This window comes from Pristiophorus japonicus, chromosome 15, assembly GCF_044704955.1.
Source record: "Pristiophorus japonicus isolate sPriJap1 chromosome 15, sPriJap1.hap1, whole genome shotgun sequence".
Classification (NCBI taxonomy): domain Eukaryota; kingdom Metazoa; phylum Chordata; class Chondrichthyes; family Pristiophoridae; genus Pristiophorus; species Pristiophorus japonicus.
The window spans coordinates 16,456,740-16,475,142 of NC_091991.1; the positions used below are offsets into that span (position 1 = coordinate 16,456,740).

Genomic DNA, 18,403 nt, shown 5'->3' on the forward strand with positions numbered 1-18,403 from the left:
AACCCAATTCCTAGTCAATACGGGCACAGCACAAAACTTTGATTAAATTAGGAATCTAACCGGGTGAGGTCACAAGGATCAGTGCTTTGCAAAATGGAGGATTTAGAGTGCTACTGTCAGAGGCTGGAGGTAAGGTATAAAGACAAAAGTGGAAAAACTATGCGCTCAATTTTCCCAGTGATTTGCGCCGTTTTTTTGGCGCGCGCTGTTTTTTTTGGCCTGTTAAAAAATACAAGTTTCCCCAATCAAAGTGCGGCAGCATCACTCAGTCAGTTACGATTTTTTTTAAGGTTAGTTTTTTTTTAAGTTATGGGGCGTAACCTGCCACCCGCGACAATTCTGGCCATTTAAGCAAGTTTAGCCAGCTCTGATTTACTCCAATTCTCTTTGGGCCGGCGTATGTGGCCTCTGTAGAAAAACCCTCTGGTGAATTAAGAAAATCGGCACAGGTAAGGAAATCGGCGCAGCAGATGCCCGGACAGTAGCAGCAGGAGTGGGAGAGAGAGTGGGAGAGAGGAGGGGGGTTGGGGGGAGAAGCCTTTCAGGCATAGTTAGGTGCAGGGACCAGGAGGGAGGAGGCCATTTGGCCAGAGATAGGAGCGGGGACCGGGACCGGGAGGCCATTCGGCCTGGGATAGGTGCGGGGATCGGGACCGGCATCGGGAGGGGAGGAGGGGAATTTTAATAATTTAATGGAGTAAGTTGCTGCAATGTTTAAAGTGCTTGGTAAATTGCTGCAATATGTAATGTACTTATGCAGGTTGCTGTGAGCTGGTTGTATGTGTCACTTTCCAGCCTCAGCCGCATTGTGTCCCTGGTTGCCATGGCAACCCAATTTTTTGGCGCAGATCAAAAACTAAATGACAGGCTAAGCGGCACCACAATGAAGAATTCAAACGGGGAAACTTGGATGATTTTTTGGCCAAAAAACAGCTTTGGGGAAAATTGAGCCCATTATCACTCTTCAGCACCAACATCCCTTACTTTGATTAAAGTGGTTACTAACCATATAACATCTATTATCCAATGTTTAAAAAAAAAAGATTGATGTAAGAACACACTTTGAAAGTTTTATCTCAATTGTAGTGCAAGATTGGGATATGAATGACAACCAGTATTATTACTGCACTTACCACATGTTCATCTTCAGTTTCTTATTTCTTGTTTTACTTTCAAAAAATATCTATCAGCAAAACAAAATGCACTTTAGTCCATGTAGTTTGACAAAATTAATACTCAACAAAAAAAATGAGGAGTTTAACTCAATACAGTACTTACGTTATATTCTGGATAAGCATTTGGGTCAATCTCAACCACACCAGTTAATGAAAGTTTCAAAATCTTTCGAACTGATACTGAGTACAAAAACACAATGAAAGTGAGCCATTGTACATAATCTATTCTCTTCACAAATATTGGCCCAGAACTTGCTGGAGCAGGGCAATTCATGGTGACTTTTTCCTCCACCCTCCAGTTCAACATTTTTTTGCCCCTGTACGTTGCTGGAAGTGGGAGCTGATAACAGCCCGTCGAGGGCAATGGGGAATCTGGGACCTTGGTGAATGACGGGAGCAATAGTGTATCTCCTTAACCAATGAGATTTAAGGATTGAGAAATAAACAGAGGAAGGACTGAGAAGGAGGGTGAATTAGAGTGGGTGAATTCAATGTCAAATTAGTTCAGAAAGAAACATAAAGAGAAGGAAGATTGGATTTAGAGAGAGAGTAAAACGACAGAAAGGATTTAAAAAATCTCCAACGACAATTCACTACCTGAAGGAATGAGACTCCACACTTTTAATTGTTCCCTTTCTGGGCCAGAGGGGTTGATTGGCTGTCATTAACAATTATGATGCCGGTAAAAGGTTACTTCAATTATTAATTACTAGACTTAACTTTCTGTGGTGAGTTTGATAGACAATTAATGCGCAAGTGCAACTACGTCATGAAAATCATGGGATCATTGAAGGCATGATGCTATTTTTGCGATGTTAACAGTGGAGCGACGCAAATCATCCAGCAATTTGTGGCGATTCGCAATTCTTTGTGACTAAGACAAACTTGAACTATCACTCCTCATTCTTCTGGACCTATCTGTAGACTTTGTCATGGTTGACCACTCCATCCTCCTCCAACACCTCTCCACCGTCGTCCAGCTGGGTGGGACTGCACTCACCTGGTTCCACTCTTATCGATCGAATCATTACAAGAGAATCACCTGCAATTACTTTTCTTCCCGCTCCCGTATCATTACCTCTGGTGTCCCCTAAGGATTTATACTTGGTTCCCTCCTATTTGTCTTCGGACCCCGCCACAAAATCTGTTCTCTAGCCACTGACTCCATTCCTCTCCCTAACATCTGTCTGAGGCTGAACCACACCGTTCGCAACCTTGGTGTAATTTTTGACCCTGAAATGAGCTTCCGACCACATATCTGCGCCATAACTAAAACCGCCTATTTCCACCTCTGTAAAATCGCCTGCTTCTGCCCTTGCCTCAGCTCATCTGCTGCTGAAACCCTCATCCATGCCTTTGTTACCTCTAGACTTGACTATTCCAATGCACTCCTGGCTGGTCTCCCACGTTCTACCCTTCATAAACTTGAGGTTATCTAAAACTCGGCTGCCCGTGTCCTAACTTGCATCAAGTCTCGTTCACCCATCACCCCAGCGCTCGCTGACCTACATTGGCTCCCAGTTAGGCAACACCTCAATTTTAAAATTCTCATTCTTATTTTCAAATCTCTCCATGGCCTCGCCTCTCCCTATATCTGTAATCTCCTCCAGCCCCACAAGCCCCCCGAGTTATCCACACTCCTCTAATTTTGGCCTCTTGAGCATCCCTGATTTTAATCGCTCAACCGTTAGTGGCGTGCCTCCAGCTACCTAGGTCCCAAGCTCTGGAATTTGCTCCCTAAACCCATCTGCCTCTCTACCTCTCTTTCCTCCTTTAAGAAGCTCCTTAAAATCTACTTATGTGACTAAATGCCCTAATTTCTCCTGATGTGGCTCGGTGTCAAATTTTGTTTTATAACACTCCTGTGAAGCGCCTTGGGATGTTTTACTACAATAAAGGCGCTATATAAATAAAAGTTGTGGTTGTTCATGGGGTATCTCATCCTCGCCACAAGTTGCTGGCCGATTTGCACATTAATAATGGTGTGCGTTGTTTTTTCAGTAAATTGTGGCCCGATAACAAAAGAATCCTGCACCATTTGTGGCCCCAGCACTCACAAACCTACCTTCCCTCGCTTCCCATCAATCTCCTCCAACCAAAGCTACACATTTCACTGTACCGCCTTCTGCAGCTATTTGCACATTCTGCATCTACTACTATCCTTACAGTTATTCCCTCACACACATGGCATCTTTCACACACCATCAACACTATTTTACCCTAACATGCACATCTTCATAATAATTCTGCAGGCCTACATTAACACATTTCCTTCTCTACTGCAAAACAAACTGGCCACAAGAGGGAGCAGATGTGAACAGGAGGAGGACCATCATCATTTCAAGTAGTATCCTCAAAAGAGGAGGCAATGAAATTGCCCCCTGACTAAGTATAGGCGCACTCACCATTTTTGAAGATTCTTCTCCGCCCCAAACCATGGGTCAGGACGGTGTTACAGTCGGCTGAGGGGCGGAAGTGCCCTTGGATCGGGTCAGCCGTCGCTGTGCTGCTCCCAGTGACTCCCGCGAGGCAATTTCCCATGGGGTCATTTCCCCTGTGGGGCAGAAAGGGGGCGCTGCCAGTCGGAAGGGGGTCAGCGTGTGCCCGATGGGGTGGCAGCACGGGCAGGGCAAAAGCCCGTTCCAGCCTCTCTTAGCGGCGGTAATGGTCCTTAAAGGAGAGTGGCAATTTCAGCCCCGAGGTCATCATTCATGTAGTGGACAGCTGGTGGGCAAGATGCATGGCAAGTGACAAGGTCGGAGGATAAATTCCACAGGGTTTATGGCCACCTTGCCGTCCTTTGCTCCTCTGACTGAATTCTATCCCCCACACATTTTGTACGACAATATAGTGTTGCTTTGAGCTGCAACTCATCTGTTTCTGTGCAATTGGAAAGCTGCACCTTGTAGGAGAAGGTTAGGATGCCACATTCAATTAAAAGGACATAAGGGTAAACTTTCTGATTCTGCACTCCTGGCATAGTACCTTGTCATTTGACAGCACATTTTGGAAAATGTCACAAGCCATTGATCCCTTGGACATTCCCTTGATCTACCATCCAGTGAGCAGATATCAGTATCTGAATTTCAAAATTTACATAGAAACATAGAAAATAGATGCAGGAGCAGGCCATTCGGCCCTTCGAGCCTGCACCACCATTCAATATGATCATGGCTGATCATTCAAACTCAGTACTCCACCCCAGCCTTCTCTCCATACCCCTTGATCCCTTTAGCCATAAGGGCTACATCTAACTCCCTTTTGAATATGTCCAACGGACTGGATTCAACAACTTTCTGTGGCAGAGAATTCCATAGATTAACAACTCTCTGGGTGAAAAAGTTTCATCTCATCTCGGTCCTATATGGCTTACCCCTTATCCTTAGACTGTGTCCCCTGTTTCTGGACTTCCCCAACAACGGGAACATTCTTCCTGCATCTAACCTGTCCAGTCCTGTCAGAATTTTATACGGTTCTATGAGATCCCCTCTCATTCTTCTAAATTCCAGTGAGTATAAGCCTAGCCGATCCATTCTTTCCTCATATGTCAGTCCTACCATCCCGCGAATCAATCTGGTGAACCTTCGCTGCACTTCCTCAATAGCAAGAATGTCCTTCCTCAGATTAGGAGACCAAAACTGTACACAATACTCAAGGTGTGGTCTCACCAAGGTCCTGTACAACTGCAGCAAGACCTCCCTGCTCCAAAACTCAAATCCCCTCGCTATGAAGGCCAGCATGCCATTTGCTTTCTTTACTGCCTGCTGTACCTGCATGCCTACCTTCAATGACTGATGTACCATGACACCCAGATCTCATTGCACCTCCCCTTTTACTAATCTGTCACCATTCAGATAATAATCTGCCTTCCTGTTTTTGCCACCAAAGTGGATAACCTTTCATTTATCCACATTATACTGCAACTACCATGCATTTGCCCACTCACCTAACCTGTCCAAGTCACCCTGCAGCCTCTTAGCATCCTCCTCACAGCTCACACTGCCACCCAGCTTAGTGTCATCTGCAAACTTGGAGATATTACATTCAATTCCTTTGTCTAAATCATTAATATATATTGTAAATAGCTGGGGTGACGTCCCCTGTACATTTATGGTGATGTCTGCTGTACATTTCCAGACAATATGTTGCTAAGTGAAACTGTAAAAATAAATCTTTCACAAAAATATTGTACAAGTCACTGTACTGTACCTACATAATATGCTCCCTTTTGAAATGTGGCTGGCTAACTTATTGCAAGTATGAGTTGGTGCCCTTTTTAATCCCTCTGATTAGGAAATACTGAAAGAATAAATGAAGAACGTTCCAGGCTGAAACAAAATTATGTACCCAGCAAGATAGAATAATATGCTACTGTCTGAATGAGAAGTGGAAAATAATGAAATTATGCATATTCCATGTTATCCTGCAACTCCTTCAAGTTGCAGGTCTCATTTGTCTCCCAACAGGCATAAGTGTACTATATAGGCAAATGTTGACTTGTGATTATTACTTACCATTGGGATGAAACCTTGAAAAGTCTTCAGTAAATGTCTTAGTCTTCTTATGCTGAAGAACTATTTTTCTACTTTCTGGGAAGGCCTCCTTCTCAGTTGCAAGATAGAATACATTGGTCTGGGTCAAAGCAATTGCCAGCGACAAGCACAGATCATTCATGGTCATATTTCTTAAAGATAAAAAAAACACAAATCAAAAGAAATTCCAATCACTTCCTCTTCTCCCCTCCTTAATTCCCATTTTCTATATTTTAATTCTTCTCCATAAGATGTGTCATTCTTTTGACTGAAATAGAAAGCATACAATTTTCAGTCAGGCCTCTAAATAGCACTTTTAAGATGACTACCACAAGGGTGGTCCATGGACAGGTGTCTGTGAATCTCATTCCTTCCCTGGGAGGGAAATATCTGACCCTCTATTAGGTGCCTCCCTCCAATGACCTGGTTTACTATGTGGGTGATCACAGGACTACTGCTACATGAGGGATTATTGAAATGGGTGATGCATTAATAGAATCGACTCGTGTAAGTCCACAGAACAGATGGCAGAATGGTGGTATCCAGTGTTGTCCAAGAACAAACAATGTAAGTTTGAACGAGAATTCAAATGCAACTCATGCCCTCATAGACACTTTTCCAGCACAAAGTCATAGAGCTGTGAAACCAACAGTCTTCACAGATGAGCACTCCAGATTGCAGGATTTATACAATGTGCAAGATTTATACGCCAGAATAAAACTCATACTTTAAAGAATTCAGAAGAACAGAAATGCACAATGCTATTTGCCTCAGATCCTTTATGCTACCAAGAACAATTTGCATTTATATATTGCCTTTAATGTAACAACAATATCCAATGGCACTTCATGTCGAAGAGAGACGGATCAAGCAATGGAGGCTTCAAGAGAATTGTCCAAAAGCACAGTTAAAATAATCGGTTTTGAGAAGGCTTTTAAAGGATGGGGTGGAAGTAGCAAGATGAAGAACTTTAGGGAGGGAGTTCCAGAGGATAGAGCCAAGATGGCTGGTGAAAGCTCTACCACCAAGTGAGGAATGTAGAGGAGCTCAAAGCCAGCAGACCGTGGAGAAGGTGATGTGGACTGGTATTATTGGGCAAGGCCATGGAAGGATTTGCAAATGAGAACAAAGAATTTGAATTTGGTACATTGAGGGACAAGAAGATAGTGGAGGTCAGCGAGGAGCGGGATGACAGATGACCAAGACCTAGTGCAGGATAGAATGCGGTCTGCAAAGTTTTAAATAAATTGGAGCTTATATATTGATGTGTTCAGGAGGCTGACAAAGAAGTGTTCAAGAAGTCAAGTTTTGAGGTAACAAAAAGATGACGAAGGGTTTCAGCAGCAGAGGAGTAAAATGGGGAGAAGGCAGACAATGCTCCAGAGATTGAAGTATACTGTCTTGGTGGTAGATAAGAACTGGGTTTCAAGCTCAGCTCAGGGTCAAACAGGACATTGAGATTGCACATGGCCTGGTTTAGCCTGAGTGAGTACTCAGGAAGGAGAGAGACAGGAGCAAAGCCATGCCAATATTGTTGGAAGCTGAAGGTGGTGGTTTTGGTTTCTCAGCATTCAACCAGTGAAAGGTTTGGCTCATCCATGATGCCGTCAAAATAGACAGTAAGCTCACAGAAAGTATATTGGAGGTCTTCAGCTATATCTTATAGTTACATTATGGCAACATTCCATTAATAGGGTCCTTAAACACAATGCATTGCTAAGTCCAGCAATGAAAATATTTATTGCTGTGAATAATTTTGATATTTCGCAGCACAGAGTATGAAATAAGGTTTCTATCACATGGTTCAAGGGAAACCTTATTAAAACCTTTGAAGGAATGGCAAGAGAGGGAGACGCTAGACCCAAATCTGTGAATCTACATGTCCCTATACTGTATAAAAATGTTCCTCAATGTATGATTAGATGCATCATAATTACACCAATGAGGATGCTCTGCATTGTATAGTGTGACGGTTCTGGTAGCCTAAACATTGGTATCCATGAGTCATTATAGGCCATTGGCAGCAGCACAATCTGTAACCTCATGGCCTGGCACATCCCTCACTCCTCCTGTGTCATCAAACGGAGCAACCAAAACTTGTTCAATAGGAAGTGTGTAAGTGCATGCCAGAAGCTGCATTATTAGGATTGCCAACCCTTCCGGATTTTCCAGCCGTCTCCTGGAATGGAAAACAAATTTCCCAAGGCACTGCTGTGAGCAGCCTGGGTGAACTTTGCCCATTGTATATGTACTATCTGCAGGATGCACGTCAGCAACTCAGCAAACTTATTTTGTCAGCAGCTCTCCGCCCCATCACCTCTGCCACCAAGAAGCACAAGATCAGCAACGTGGTGGGAACATAGTGCCTCCAGGCTCCTCTTCAAGTCCCACATTACCCTGACTCACACACATACTGCCATTCCCTGATTGTTGCGAGTCCTGGAATTCCCTACCGAGCATCATCGCGGGAGCACCTTCAGTTGAGGGAGTGCAGTAGTCCAATGAGAAGGTCCACCACCACTTCTCAGGGTAATTGGGGATGGTCATCGATGCAGCCTTGGCTGCATCACCACATCCCACCTGCAAATAAAATGTTTACATTTCACCCCAAAATTACTTTCTTGCCAATACACCAAAACTGATATTTTTATATAATTATAACAGAAAATGCTGGAAATGCTCAGCAGGTCAGGCAGCATCTGGGGAGAGAGAAACAGAGTTAACGTTTTTTCTTGCACCATCATCCTTTTTGTCTTTTAATCACTCCTGCTTTCCACCCTATCACAGACCTTCCCTTCTGTTCTTTCCTCTCCTCCCCCCTTTCCCTGCCCCTACACTTGCTTAAAAATCTGTTACATCTCTAGATTTTTCCAGTTCTGACAAAGAGTTATCGACCTGAACCGTTAACTCTGCTTCTCTGATGCTGCCTGACCTGCTGAGTATTTCCAGCATTTTCTGTTTTTTAATTTCAGGTATTCAGCATCCGCAGTATTTTGTTTTTGTACTGATATTTTTATGTTGTTTACCACTTGCTGATCTAAATTTTATTTAACTTTCCCGAATTAACTTTTTATCAGCCAAAAATAGTTTCAAAAAACCCCAATAAAAGATATTTTGACCCTGAGCAGAAACCAATTCTTGGTATAGATGAGAGTAATAGCCAATTGCAAACAATCAGATATAGTAGAGCAGCAGAGTCAGAGTTACTAGATAGAAGATTGAAGACAGAGGGATAAACATAATGATGTTACACAAAGCTGGATAATTACATTGCTTCTCAGCTCAGTGCTGAATAGTAGCTCATCCCCAGGCTAGACGTGGAGTGAAATGTTCCAGTTACAATGTATAGTTACACTAATTCTGCATATGAACAATAGCCAGTACAAACATCTTGTCAAGCAAAGGAGACATTTGTATAATTGAAATGTGTTTCTCGGTGGCAGACAATATCTGCCATAGACAACAAATTATAAATCTCCCTACAAAGATAACATTATTAAATGGATTCTCTTGCTTCTATTGCAGATTACAGATACCCAAGACATGAAAACAGGTTTCTCCAGATTTAATGAATCTATTCAAATGCCTTCAAGCATCACCAGTAACAATTAACATTTGCCTGCAAGCAAAGTACACCCTTTGACCATCACAATAAACCTTTCCGATTTACACAAAGGTTTAATTACTGTTCGGCTATTACAGTCAGCAAAGCATTTTGTGCTAAAAGATATACTACACCATCCCTTTTATTCCAGGCATAAGATTATTTTGGCAGTGCTGACAGCAATTCCCGCTGTTGGGGATGCCCCCCAGGATATCACTGTGACAACCATACATGGCAAGAACACTGCCTCAAATAGACTTGCCTAACAGGTAACAATTCCATTTTTGTTTTCTGCAATTTTCTCGAAGAATCTGTACACTACACGAGAAATGTTCACCAATTAGCAGATAATCTACTCCCAGACAGCTGCTAATTCTGGTACTTAAGTAGCTGCTCGAAGTAAGTGTAGTCCAGGTTATTTGCCTCAAACATTTCTCTCCATCCGTTCCACTGTGTGGGAAGCTTTCAGCTTCCATTTGTTAACACCTCCAGTCAGCATGACTGAAAATAAAAACTTGACAAGTGCGAGGGGTTGGGAGGAGGGAAATCAATTAAAAAAAAAATGTACTCTTGTGCAATGAAAATGCTACTGCCCACTGATACATGGGTCTTATAAAGCTCACATCCAAACCAAAGTAAACTTGTGTTTTGCTGAGGGACCCACAGCCACCAAATGAACGCATCCGTTCCCGCCTGACTTGTTTACGATATTTTAATCCCTGACTCTTGTAATAGAGCTCCCCCTAGTGGACTACTGCACCACCTAGTGGACTATTGTGGTAATGCAACCACTGATGTAAATAATAAAAGGGTCATGTGGCAAAGTCACATGATGATAGTTTCCGTATTAGAGCCATCTTGTATAGTGTGTTTGTTAGTGATGTCATAAGAATATATCACATTGGCGATGAGGATAGGATTTCTGGATTCCCGAGCTGAAATTTGTGTTGGTGGATGACCCTGCCAAACGACACAGAAACTGTGAGAGATTCTTTGTTCTGCAGAACAGCTAAAAATCTACGGTAATTTTCAAGCACACTTAGCTGAACTGTCGACATTGCCAGAGCCCAGATGGCCGCACCTATGGGAATAATACGGTGTTTGGGTGAGTTCCACCGTGACCGAGAGGCTTTATGTGAAGCAGCTAGAAATGTTTTTCAGTGTGAATAGTATTGTCAAAGTCCCCGTTGATGAAAGCCGTAACAGGGTGGTGTTAGAAAGGAAACGGGCTACTTTCTTGACTGAAGCCTGCCCCAAGATGTATGAAAACCTGAAAAATGTGCTTGCTCCCAAGCTGAAGGACACGCCACTGATGGAGATTCTAACCAAGTTAGAACAGCACTACAGTCCCCAGAGACCCTGGAAATTGCTGAAAGTTATCATTTTGGAACACAAAATCAATTACATGATGAGGGTATCAGTGAGTACATTGTAGCTTTAAAAAAGCTATCCATTCACTGTCACTTTAGAAACTTTCAGGAACGAGCATTGTGTGACTGCTTTGTTTTTGGGATGAAAAATGAAGCAAGTTGTTGACAACCCCAAACTTGATTTTTGATTTAGCTTGTCAGACAGCTATGCTGATAGATATGGCCGACCAATACTCCCAAGAATTTCACACCATTTTCAGTCATCAGACAACCGAGGTGAACCACTAGCAGGTTAAAAGTAAAAGGGCCCCAAGTCAACAGCAACTGGCCAAGATTGGACATTGAAATCATGCTATCAGTGCATGAGACAACACATTGCTCAAAACTGTCCATATGTGAAGGGAGAGTGTTTCTACTGCAAGAAAACAGGGCATCTTGCAAAGGCATGCTAAATGAAGAGTAAACCGATGTTTAATGCTAGAAATAGAAATCGCCAGACATTACATAACATTGAAGAGGAGCAACAGGATGAGAAGGTTTTGGAGATATACGTTATCAGAAGCATAAAGGTATCTAACAAAGATTCACAGTATATCGTCATCCAAGTTGCAGGAACCAAAATACCCATGGATATCAACACTGGTGCATCTGTGAGTGTAGTACTGGAATCACTATATCTCAACAAGTTGCGTGATTTTCTACTGGAGAAATCAAAGATAGAGCTGCGAGACTACTCAGGAGAGCAAATCCCTGTGGTAGGACGTATCACCGTACTGGTGAAATACAAGGATCAGTTTCAGACCTTGCCTCTCATAGGAGACAAGCGTGCCTTGATAGGTAGAAATTGGTTGGGATCACTAGAGCTGGATTGGAATGAGATTTTTGCGTGGAAATGAGATTTGCATCAAAAGATGACGTCATCAAGCAGTATCCAAAGGTGTTCTGTGAAACAGGCAGTCCAATTCAAGGCTTCAAGGCGAGTGTCAGAGCAGGATGCAAGACCAATTTACTGCAAGTCACGTCCCGTACCATATGCACTCAAGGAGAAAGTTGAGCAAGAGTTCAAAAGACTGAGAAATATCTCTAAGGTAAATCTAAGTAATTGGGCTACACCCATTGTTGTTGTATCTAAGTCAGATGGTAAGGTAAGGTTGTGTGGTGATTATAAAGTAACTGTAAACCAGGTTCTAGAGGGTAATCTACCCAATACATTGCCAAATATAGTAGATTTGTTCACAATGCTGACAGGTGGCCAGATCTTCTCAAAGTTAGATCTGGCAAATGCCTACTTACAACTTCAGCTAGATGAGGAGTCCAAGTCATGCTTGACTGTAAATACTCATCTAGGCCTCCCCCTGCCATATTCCAAGGGGTGATGAACCAGATTTTGCAAGGCATTGAAGGAGTAGTATGTTATTTAGATGACATACTAATTTCAGCACCAAACAAGCAAATCCATAATAACCTATTGAATAAAGTGCTCAAATAGCTAGAGAAGCACAGGTTATGAGTGACTTCTCAAGTGTGAGTTATTTCAAAATTCAGTGGAGTACTTAGGGCACAGAGTAGACAAAGATGGTTTACGTCCAACCATGGGAAAGCTGGATGCAATTAGAAATGCACCCACTCCCAAGAATGTCATTGAACTTCGATCATGTTTAGGTCTTTGAACTATTATGGGAAGTTCCTACCAAATTTGGCTGCAGTGTTACATTCACTGAAAGAGCTGTTGAAAAAACAGGTCCATTGGAAATGATCAGAAGAATGTGACAGAACATTCAAGGAGTGTAAAAACCAGTTGGTATAGAATACAATGTAAGTTCACAATGACGTATCTAAGGAGATCAAGCTAGCATGTGACGGCTCTCCATATGGAGTTGGGGCAGTGATCTCTCATGTACTACATAGTGGAGAGGAGAGACCAATTGCTTTTTCGTCACACACTCTCAGTGCCAGTGATTATGCACAGATTGAAAGGGAAGCTTTGGCATTGAATGTTGGGGTCAAGAAGTTCCACAAATAAGTTTACCATCGTTACTGACCATAAGCCTGTGACAGCAATCCTCCATCCAAAATCCCCATGCCAACCTTAACTGCAGCCCAAATGCAGAGATGGGCTTTCATTTTGTCAGCATATACGTATGACATTGAGTACAGACAATCAGCTGATCACAGTACTCCTGACGCTATGTCCAGGTTGCCATCCCCATTACAAGTTACACCCTATAAATGTTCTACTTCTGATACATTGACGAGCTGCCAGTCACAGCTGAAGAGATTGGTAGAGCAAGCAAACGTGACCCAGTTATTTCAAAGGTGTATGATTACATAGAAAATGGCTGGCTAAACCAGGTATCAGAGGAAAATATTCATCCATTCTTCGTGTGTAGGAATGAATTATCAGTGGATAAAGATTGTATCATGTGGGGTACAAAAATGTTTATCCCAAATAAGTTCAGGTCCAAATTGTTAGGCGATCTTCATGACCAGCATCTGGGAATGTGCTTGATGAAGAGTTTTGCACGCAGTTATTTATGGTGGCCAGGTCTAGATAGAGATATAGAGCACATCATTAGTCAATGTACAACATGTCAATCAGTAAGCAAGAAACCACCATGGCAAAGGTTACATGTAGATTTTGCTGAGCTAGAAGGACAACAGGGGAAGTCATAACGGGGAGCAAAGAAATGGCGGATCAATTGAACAAGTACTTTGGTTCGGTATTCACTAAGGAGGATACAAACAACCTTCCGGATATAAAAGGGGTCAGAGGGTCTAGTAAGGAAGAGGAACTGAGGGAAATCTTTATTAGTCGGGAAATTGTGTTGGGGAAATTGATGGGATTGAAGGCCGATAAATCCCCAGGGCCTGATGGACTGCATCCTAGAGTACTTAAGGAGGTGGCCTTGGAAATAGCGGATGCATTGACAGTCATTTTCCAACATTCCATTGACTCTGGATCAGTTCCTATGGAGTGGAGGGTAGCCAATGTAACCCCACTTTTTAAAAAAGGAGGGAGAGAGAAAACAGGGAATTATAGACCGGTCAGCCTGACCTCAGTAGTGGGTAAAGTGATGGAATCAATTATTAAGGATGTCATAGCAGTGCATCTGGAAAATGGTGACATGATAGGTCCAAGTCAGCATGGATTTGTGAAAGGGAAATCATGCTTGACAAATCTTCTGGAATTTTTTGAGGATGTTTCCAGTAAAGTGGACAAGGGAGAACCAGTTGATGTGGTATATTTGGACTTTCAGAAGGCTTTCGACAAGGTCCCACACAAGAGATTAATGTGCAAAGTTAAAGCACATGGGATTGGTGGTAGTGTGCTGACGTGGATTGAGAACTGGTTGTCAGACAGGAAGCAAAGAGTAGGAGTAAACGGGTACTTTTCAGAATGGCAGGCAGTGACTAGTGGAGTGCCGCAAGGTTCTGTGCTGGGGCCCCAGCTGTTTACATTGTACATTAATGATTTAGACGAGGGGATTAAATGCAGTATCTCCAAATTTGCGGATGATACTAAGTTGGGTGGCAGTGTGAGCTGCGAGGAGGATGCTATTAGGCTGCAGAGTGACTTGGATAGGTTAGGTGAGTGGGCAAATGCATGGCAGATGAAGTATAATGTGGATAAATGTGAGGTTATCCACTTTGGTGGTAAAAACAGAGAGACAGACTATTATCTGAATGGTGACAGATTAGGAAAAGGGAAGGTGCAACGAGACCTGGGTGTCATGGTACATCAGTCATTGAAGGTTGGCATGCAGGTACAGCAGGCGGTTAAGAAAGCAAATGGCATGTTGGCCTTCATAGCGAGGGGATTTGAATACAGGGGCAGGGAGGTGTTGCTACAGTTGTACAGGGCCTTGGTGAGGCCACACCTGGAGTATTGTGTACAGTTTTGGTCTCCTAACTTGAGGAAGGACATTCTTGCTATTGAGGGAGTGCAGCGAAGGTTCACCAGACTGATTCCCGGGATGGCGGGACTGACCTATCAAGAAAGATTGGATCAATTGGGATTGTATTCACTGGAGTTCAGAAGAATGAGAGGGGACCTCATAGAAACGTTTAAAATTCTGACGGGTTTAGACAGGTTAGATGCAGAAAGAATGTTCCCAATGTTGGGGAAGTCCAGAACCAGGGGTCACAGTCTGAGGATAAGGGGTAAGCCATTTAGGACCGAGATGAGGAGAAACTTCTTCACCCAGAGAGTGGTGAACCTGTGGAATTCTCTACCACAGAAAGTAGTTGAGGCCAATTCACTAAATATATTCAAAAGGGAGTTAGATGAAGTCCTTACTACTCGGGGGATCAAGGGTTATGGCGAGAAAGCAGGAAGGGGGTACTGAAGTTTCATGTTCAGCCATGAACTCATTGAATGGCGGTGCAGGCTAGAAGGGCTGAATGGCCTGCTCCTGCACCTATTTTCTATGTTTCTATGTTTCTAACAATCGTTCATTGTGATTGATAGCCAAAGTGGGTAGAGGTGTTTCCGATGCGGAAAATAATAAGTTAAACACTAGATAATTTGGGAAGATTTTTTTCTTCATTTGGCCTCCCAGAAGAAATTATGTCTGATAATGGGCCACAATTTTGTTCAGAAGGATTTGGACAGTTCTTGAGCAGAAACGGTGTGAGAACATAAGAACATAAGAACATAAGAATTAGGAACAGGAGTAAGCCATCTAGCCCCTTGAGTCTGCTCCGACATTCAACAAGATCATGGCTGATCTGGCTGTGGACTCAGCTCCACTTACCCACCTGCTCCCCATAACCCTTAATTCCCTTATTGGTTAAAAATCTATCTATCTGTGATTTGAATACATTCAATGAGCTAGCCTCAACTGCTTCCTTGGGCAGAGAATTCCACAGATTCACAACCCTCTGGGAGAAGAAATTCCTTCTCAACTCGGTTTTAAATTGGCTCCCCCGTATTTTGAGGCTGTGCCCCCTAGTTCTAGTCTCCCCGACCAGTGGAAACAACCTCTCTGCCTCTATCTTGTCTATCCCTTTCATTATTTTAAATGTTTCGATAAGATCACCCCTCATCCTTCTGAACTCCAACGAGTAAAGACCCAGTCTACTCAATCTATCATCATAAGGTAACCCCCTCATCTCCGGAATCAGCCTAGTGAATCGTCTCTGTACCCTCTCCAAAGCTAGTATATCCTTCCTTAAGTAAGGTGACCAAAACTGCACGCAGTACTCCAGGTGCGGCCTTACCAATACCCTGTACAGTTGCAGCAGGAACTCCCTGCTTTTGTACTCCATCCCTCTCGCAATGAAGGCCAACATTCCATTCGCCTTCCTGATTACCTGCTGCACCTGCAAACTAACTTTTTGAGATTCATGCACAAGGACCCTCAGGTCCCTCTGCACTGCAGCATGTTGTAATTTCTCCCCATTCAAATAATATTCCCTTTTACCAAGGTGGATGTCCTCACATTTTCTGACATTGTATTCCATCTGCCAAACCTTAGCCCATTCGCTTAACCTATCTAAATCTCTTTGCAGCCTCTCTGTGTCCTCTACACAACCCGCTTTCCCACTAATTTTTGTGTCATCTGCAAATTTTGTTACACTACACTCTGTCCCCTCTTCCAGGTCATCTATGTATATTGTAAACAGTTGTGGTCTCAGCACCGATCCCTGTGGCACACCACTAACCACCGATTTCCAACCCGAAAAGGACCCATTTATCCCGACTCTCTGCTTTCTGTTAGCCAGCCAATTCTCGATCCATGCTAAGACATACCAAAGTTCCACCATCCCTCAAATGATGCAGCAGAGTGCACAGTACAAATTGTAAAACGTGCCCTCATCAAGCAAATGTTGGATCCAAATCCAAAGAAACGGCAGTTGTTGTTGGATCACAGGCTAGCAAATTTTCTGATTACTTATCATAATACTCCTGATTCAACTACTGGGAGAACATTAGCAGAATTGCTTCTCAAATAACAGCCATGAACCCGGTTCTCATTATTAAAGCCAAACTTGGCACATTCCGTAGAAAATAAACAATTAAGACAGGAAGAGAATCATAATAGAGGTAGAGTAAAAGAGAAAAGTGTGGAATTGAATCAGAAGATTAGAGTGAAAGTTAAATTGTTAAACTGGTTACCAGGAAGAGTAGTGAAGATATGTGGTCCTCACACATATTTGTTCAAGTTGTTTGATCATGAAAAGGTTAGGTTTGTTCACATTGATCATATTTTACCTACAGATGTGAAAGGAGTTGGAATAATTTGATTATATCTGATGAGTCAGATAGTTTTGTTAGAAGTAGAGTACCAGTAGCAAATCCTACATCAGACGTACTAGAAACAAGTCCAAGAGAAAGTCAGAATTTAAGTCTGAGTTCGAGTCAGACAGACAAACAGTCTGAAGTTGTAGAGAGTTCAAATGTAGATCAAGGGCATCCCTTGGTGGAAAACTTTCCTCAGGCTCAGCCTAGAATGAGTTTAAGTTCGACATCAAGTTTAGAAAGTTCTATTCGAGAGCAAAGTTATCATCTTCGAAACAGAAAACCAGTAGTTAAGTTTGATTTGTAAATATGGGGAAATAAGTCCATATCTTTTGTTGTGTATAACCATGCAAGTTATGTATGATGATTATTTTTTTATGACTATTTCTTCATTAAGGAAGGAGAAGTGTAATAGAACTCCCCAAGTGGACTGCTGTTCCACCTAGTGGACGACAGTGGTAATGCAACTACTGATGTAAATAATAAGTCTTTTGGCAAAGTCACATGATGGCAGTTTCTGTATTAGAGGCATCTTGTATCGTGTGTTTGCTAGTGATGTCGTAAGAATATATCACAAGCCTCTCCTACCCATCGGTGGGGAAGGTTAAAATCGAGGTGGCTGTTTACAAGCATCTGACGAAGTTACAGCGCTGGAACAGGAACTGTTCCGAGGAAATTCTGTTTCCTTCATTCGTTTTCTGCGTGCCAGGAGTAACGTGAGTATGCAGGTGGGGGTGATCATTAGACCATTTTCTGAGGTCATACCATGAGGTCACACCCTTTTTTTCACATTTTATGTATGCCTGTCCCCATGACTGTCTTTGGTTGTCTTACCAAATGCTGACTTCAAAAAGCTGCATCCAGTGTGGAAAGATCTTTTTCTTTAACCACTGGTCGTGACTAATGCCGTTGCCAATGCTCAGTTTAATATTCCCTCTGGTTTTATCAGCCTTTTCAAGTTGTGTCTCTTGCCTTATGCTTGTTATTCATGGTGACACACTTCAGATTAGAACTTAGCAGATGGGGGTCTTCAAGACATTTAGAACACATCTTTGATTCCACTATGGTTGCTATATAACAACCCTGAATACAGAGCAATGCTGCTCTTGTGTTTACTTCATCATCATCATAAGCAGTCCCTTGGAATCAAGGAAGACTTGCTTCCACTCTAAAAATGCGTTTTTAGGTTACTGAACAGTCCAATATGAGAACCACAGTCCCTGTCACAGATGGGACAGACAGACGTTGAGGGAAAAGGTGGGTGGGTCAGATTTGCCGCACGCTCTTTCCGCTGCCTGCGCTTGGTTTCTGCATGCTCTCGGCGATGAGACTCGAGTTGCTCAGCACCCTCTCGGATGCTCTTCCTCCACTTCGGGCAAACAAGAATATCAAAAGAATGGGAGATAATACTATTGGAGTGTAGAACAGTACCATCTTGTGGTGTAAGATGTAAACACAAGTGTTCTGCTGTTATATTATAG

At 42.8% G+C, this 18,403-nt stretch overlaps 1 protein-coding gene across 1 annotated transcript in view; it reads right to left on the reverse strand.

Annotated features, from left to right (window-relative positions):
- Positions 1–18,403, reverse strand: part of LOC139281359 (uncharacterized) — a 191,755-nt gene that overhangs the window by 112,988 nt on the left and 60,364 nt on the right. The window contains exons 12-14 of the mRNA XM_070901513.1: positions 5,790–5,859; positions 5,690–5,749; positions 1,134–1,183 (exon numbers count right to left, since the gene is read on the reverse strand). Of these exons, the coding sequence (XP_070757614.1) occupies positions 1,134–1,183; positions 5,690–5,749; positions 5,790–5,859 (180 nt within the window). The remainder of the gene's footprint in view (positions 1–1,133; positions 1,184–5,689; positions 5,750–5,789; positions 5,860–18,403) is intronic.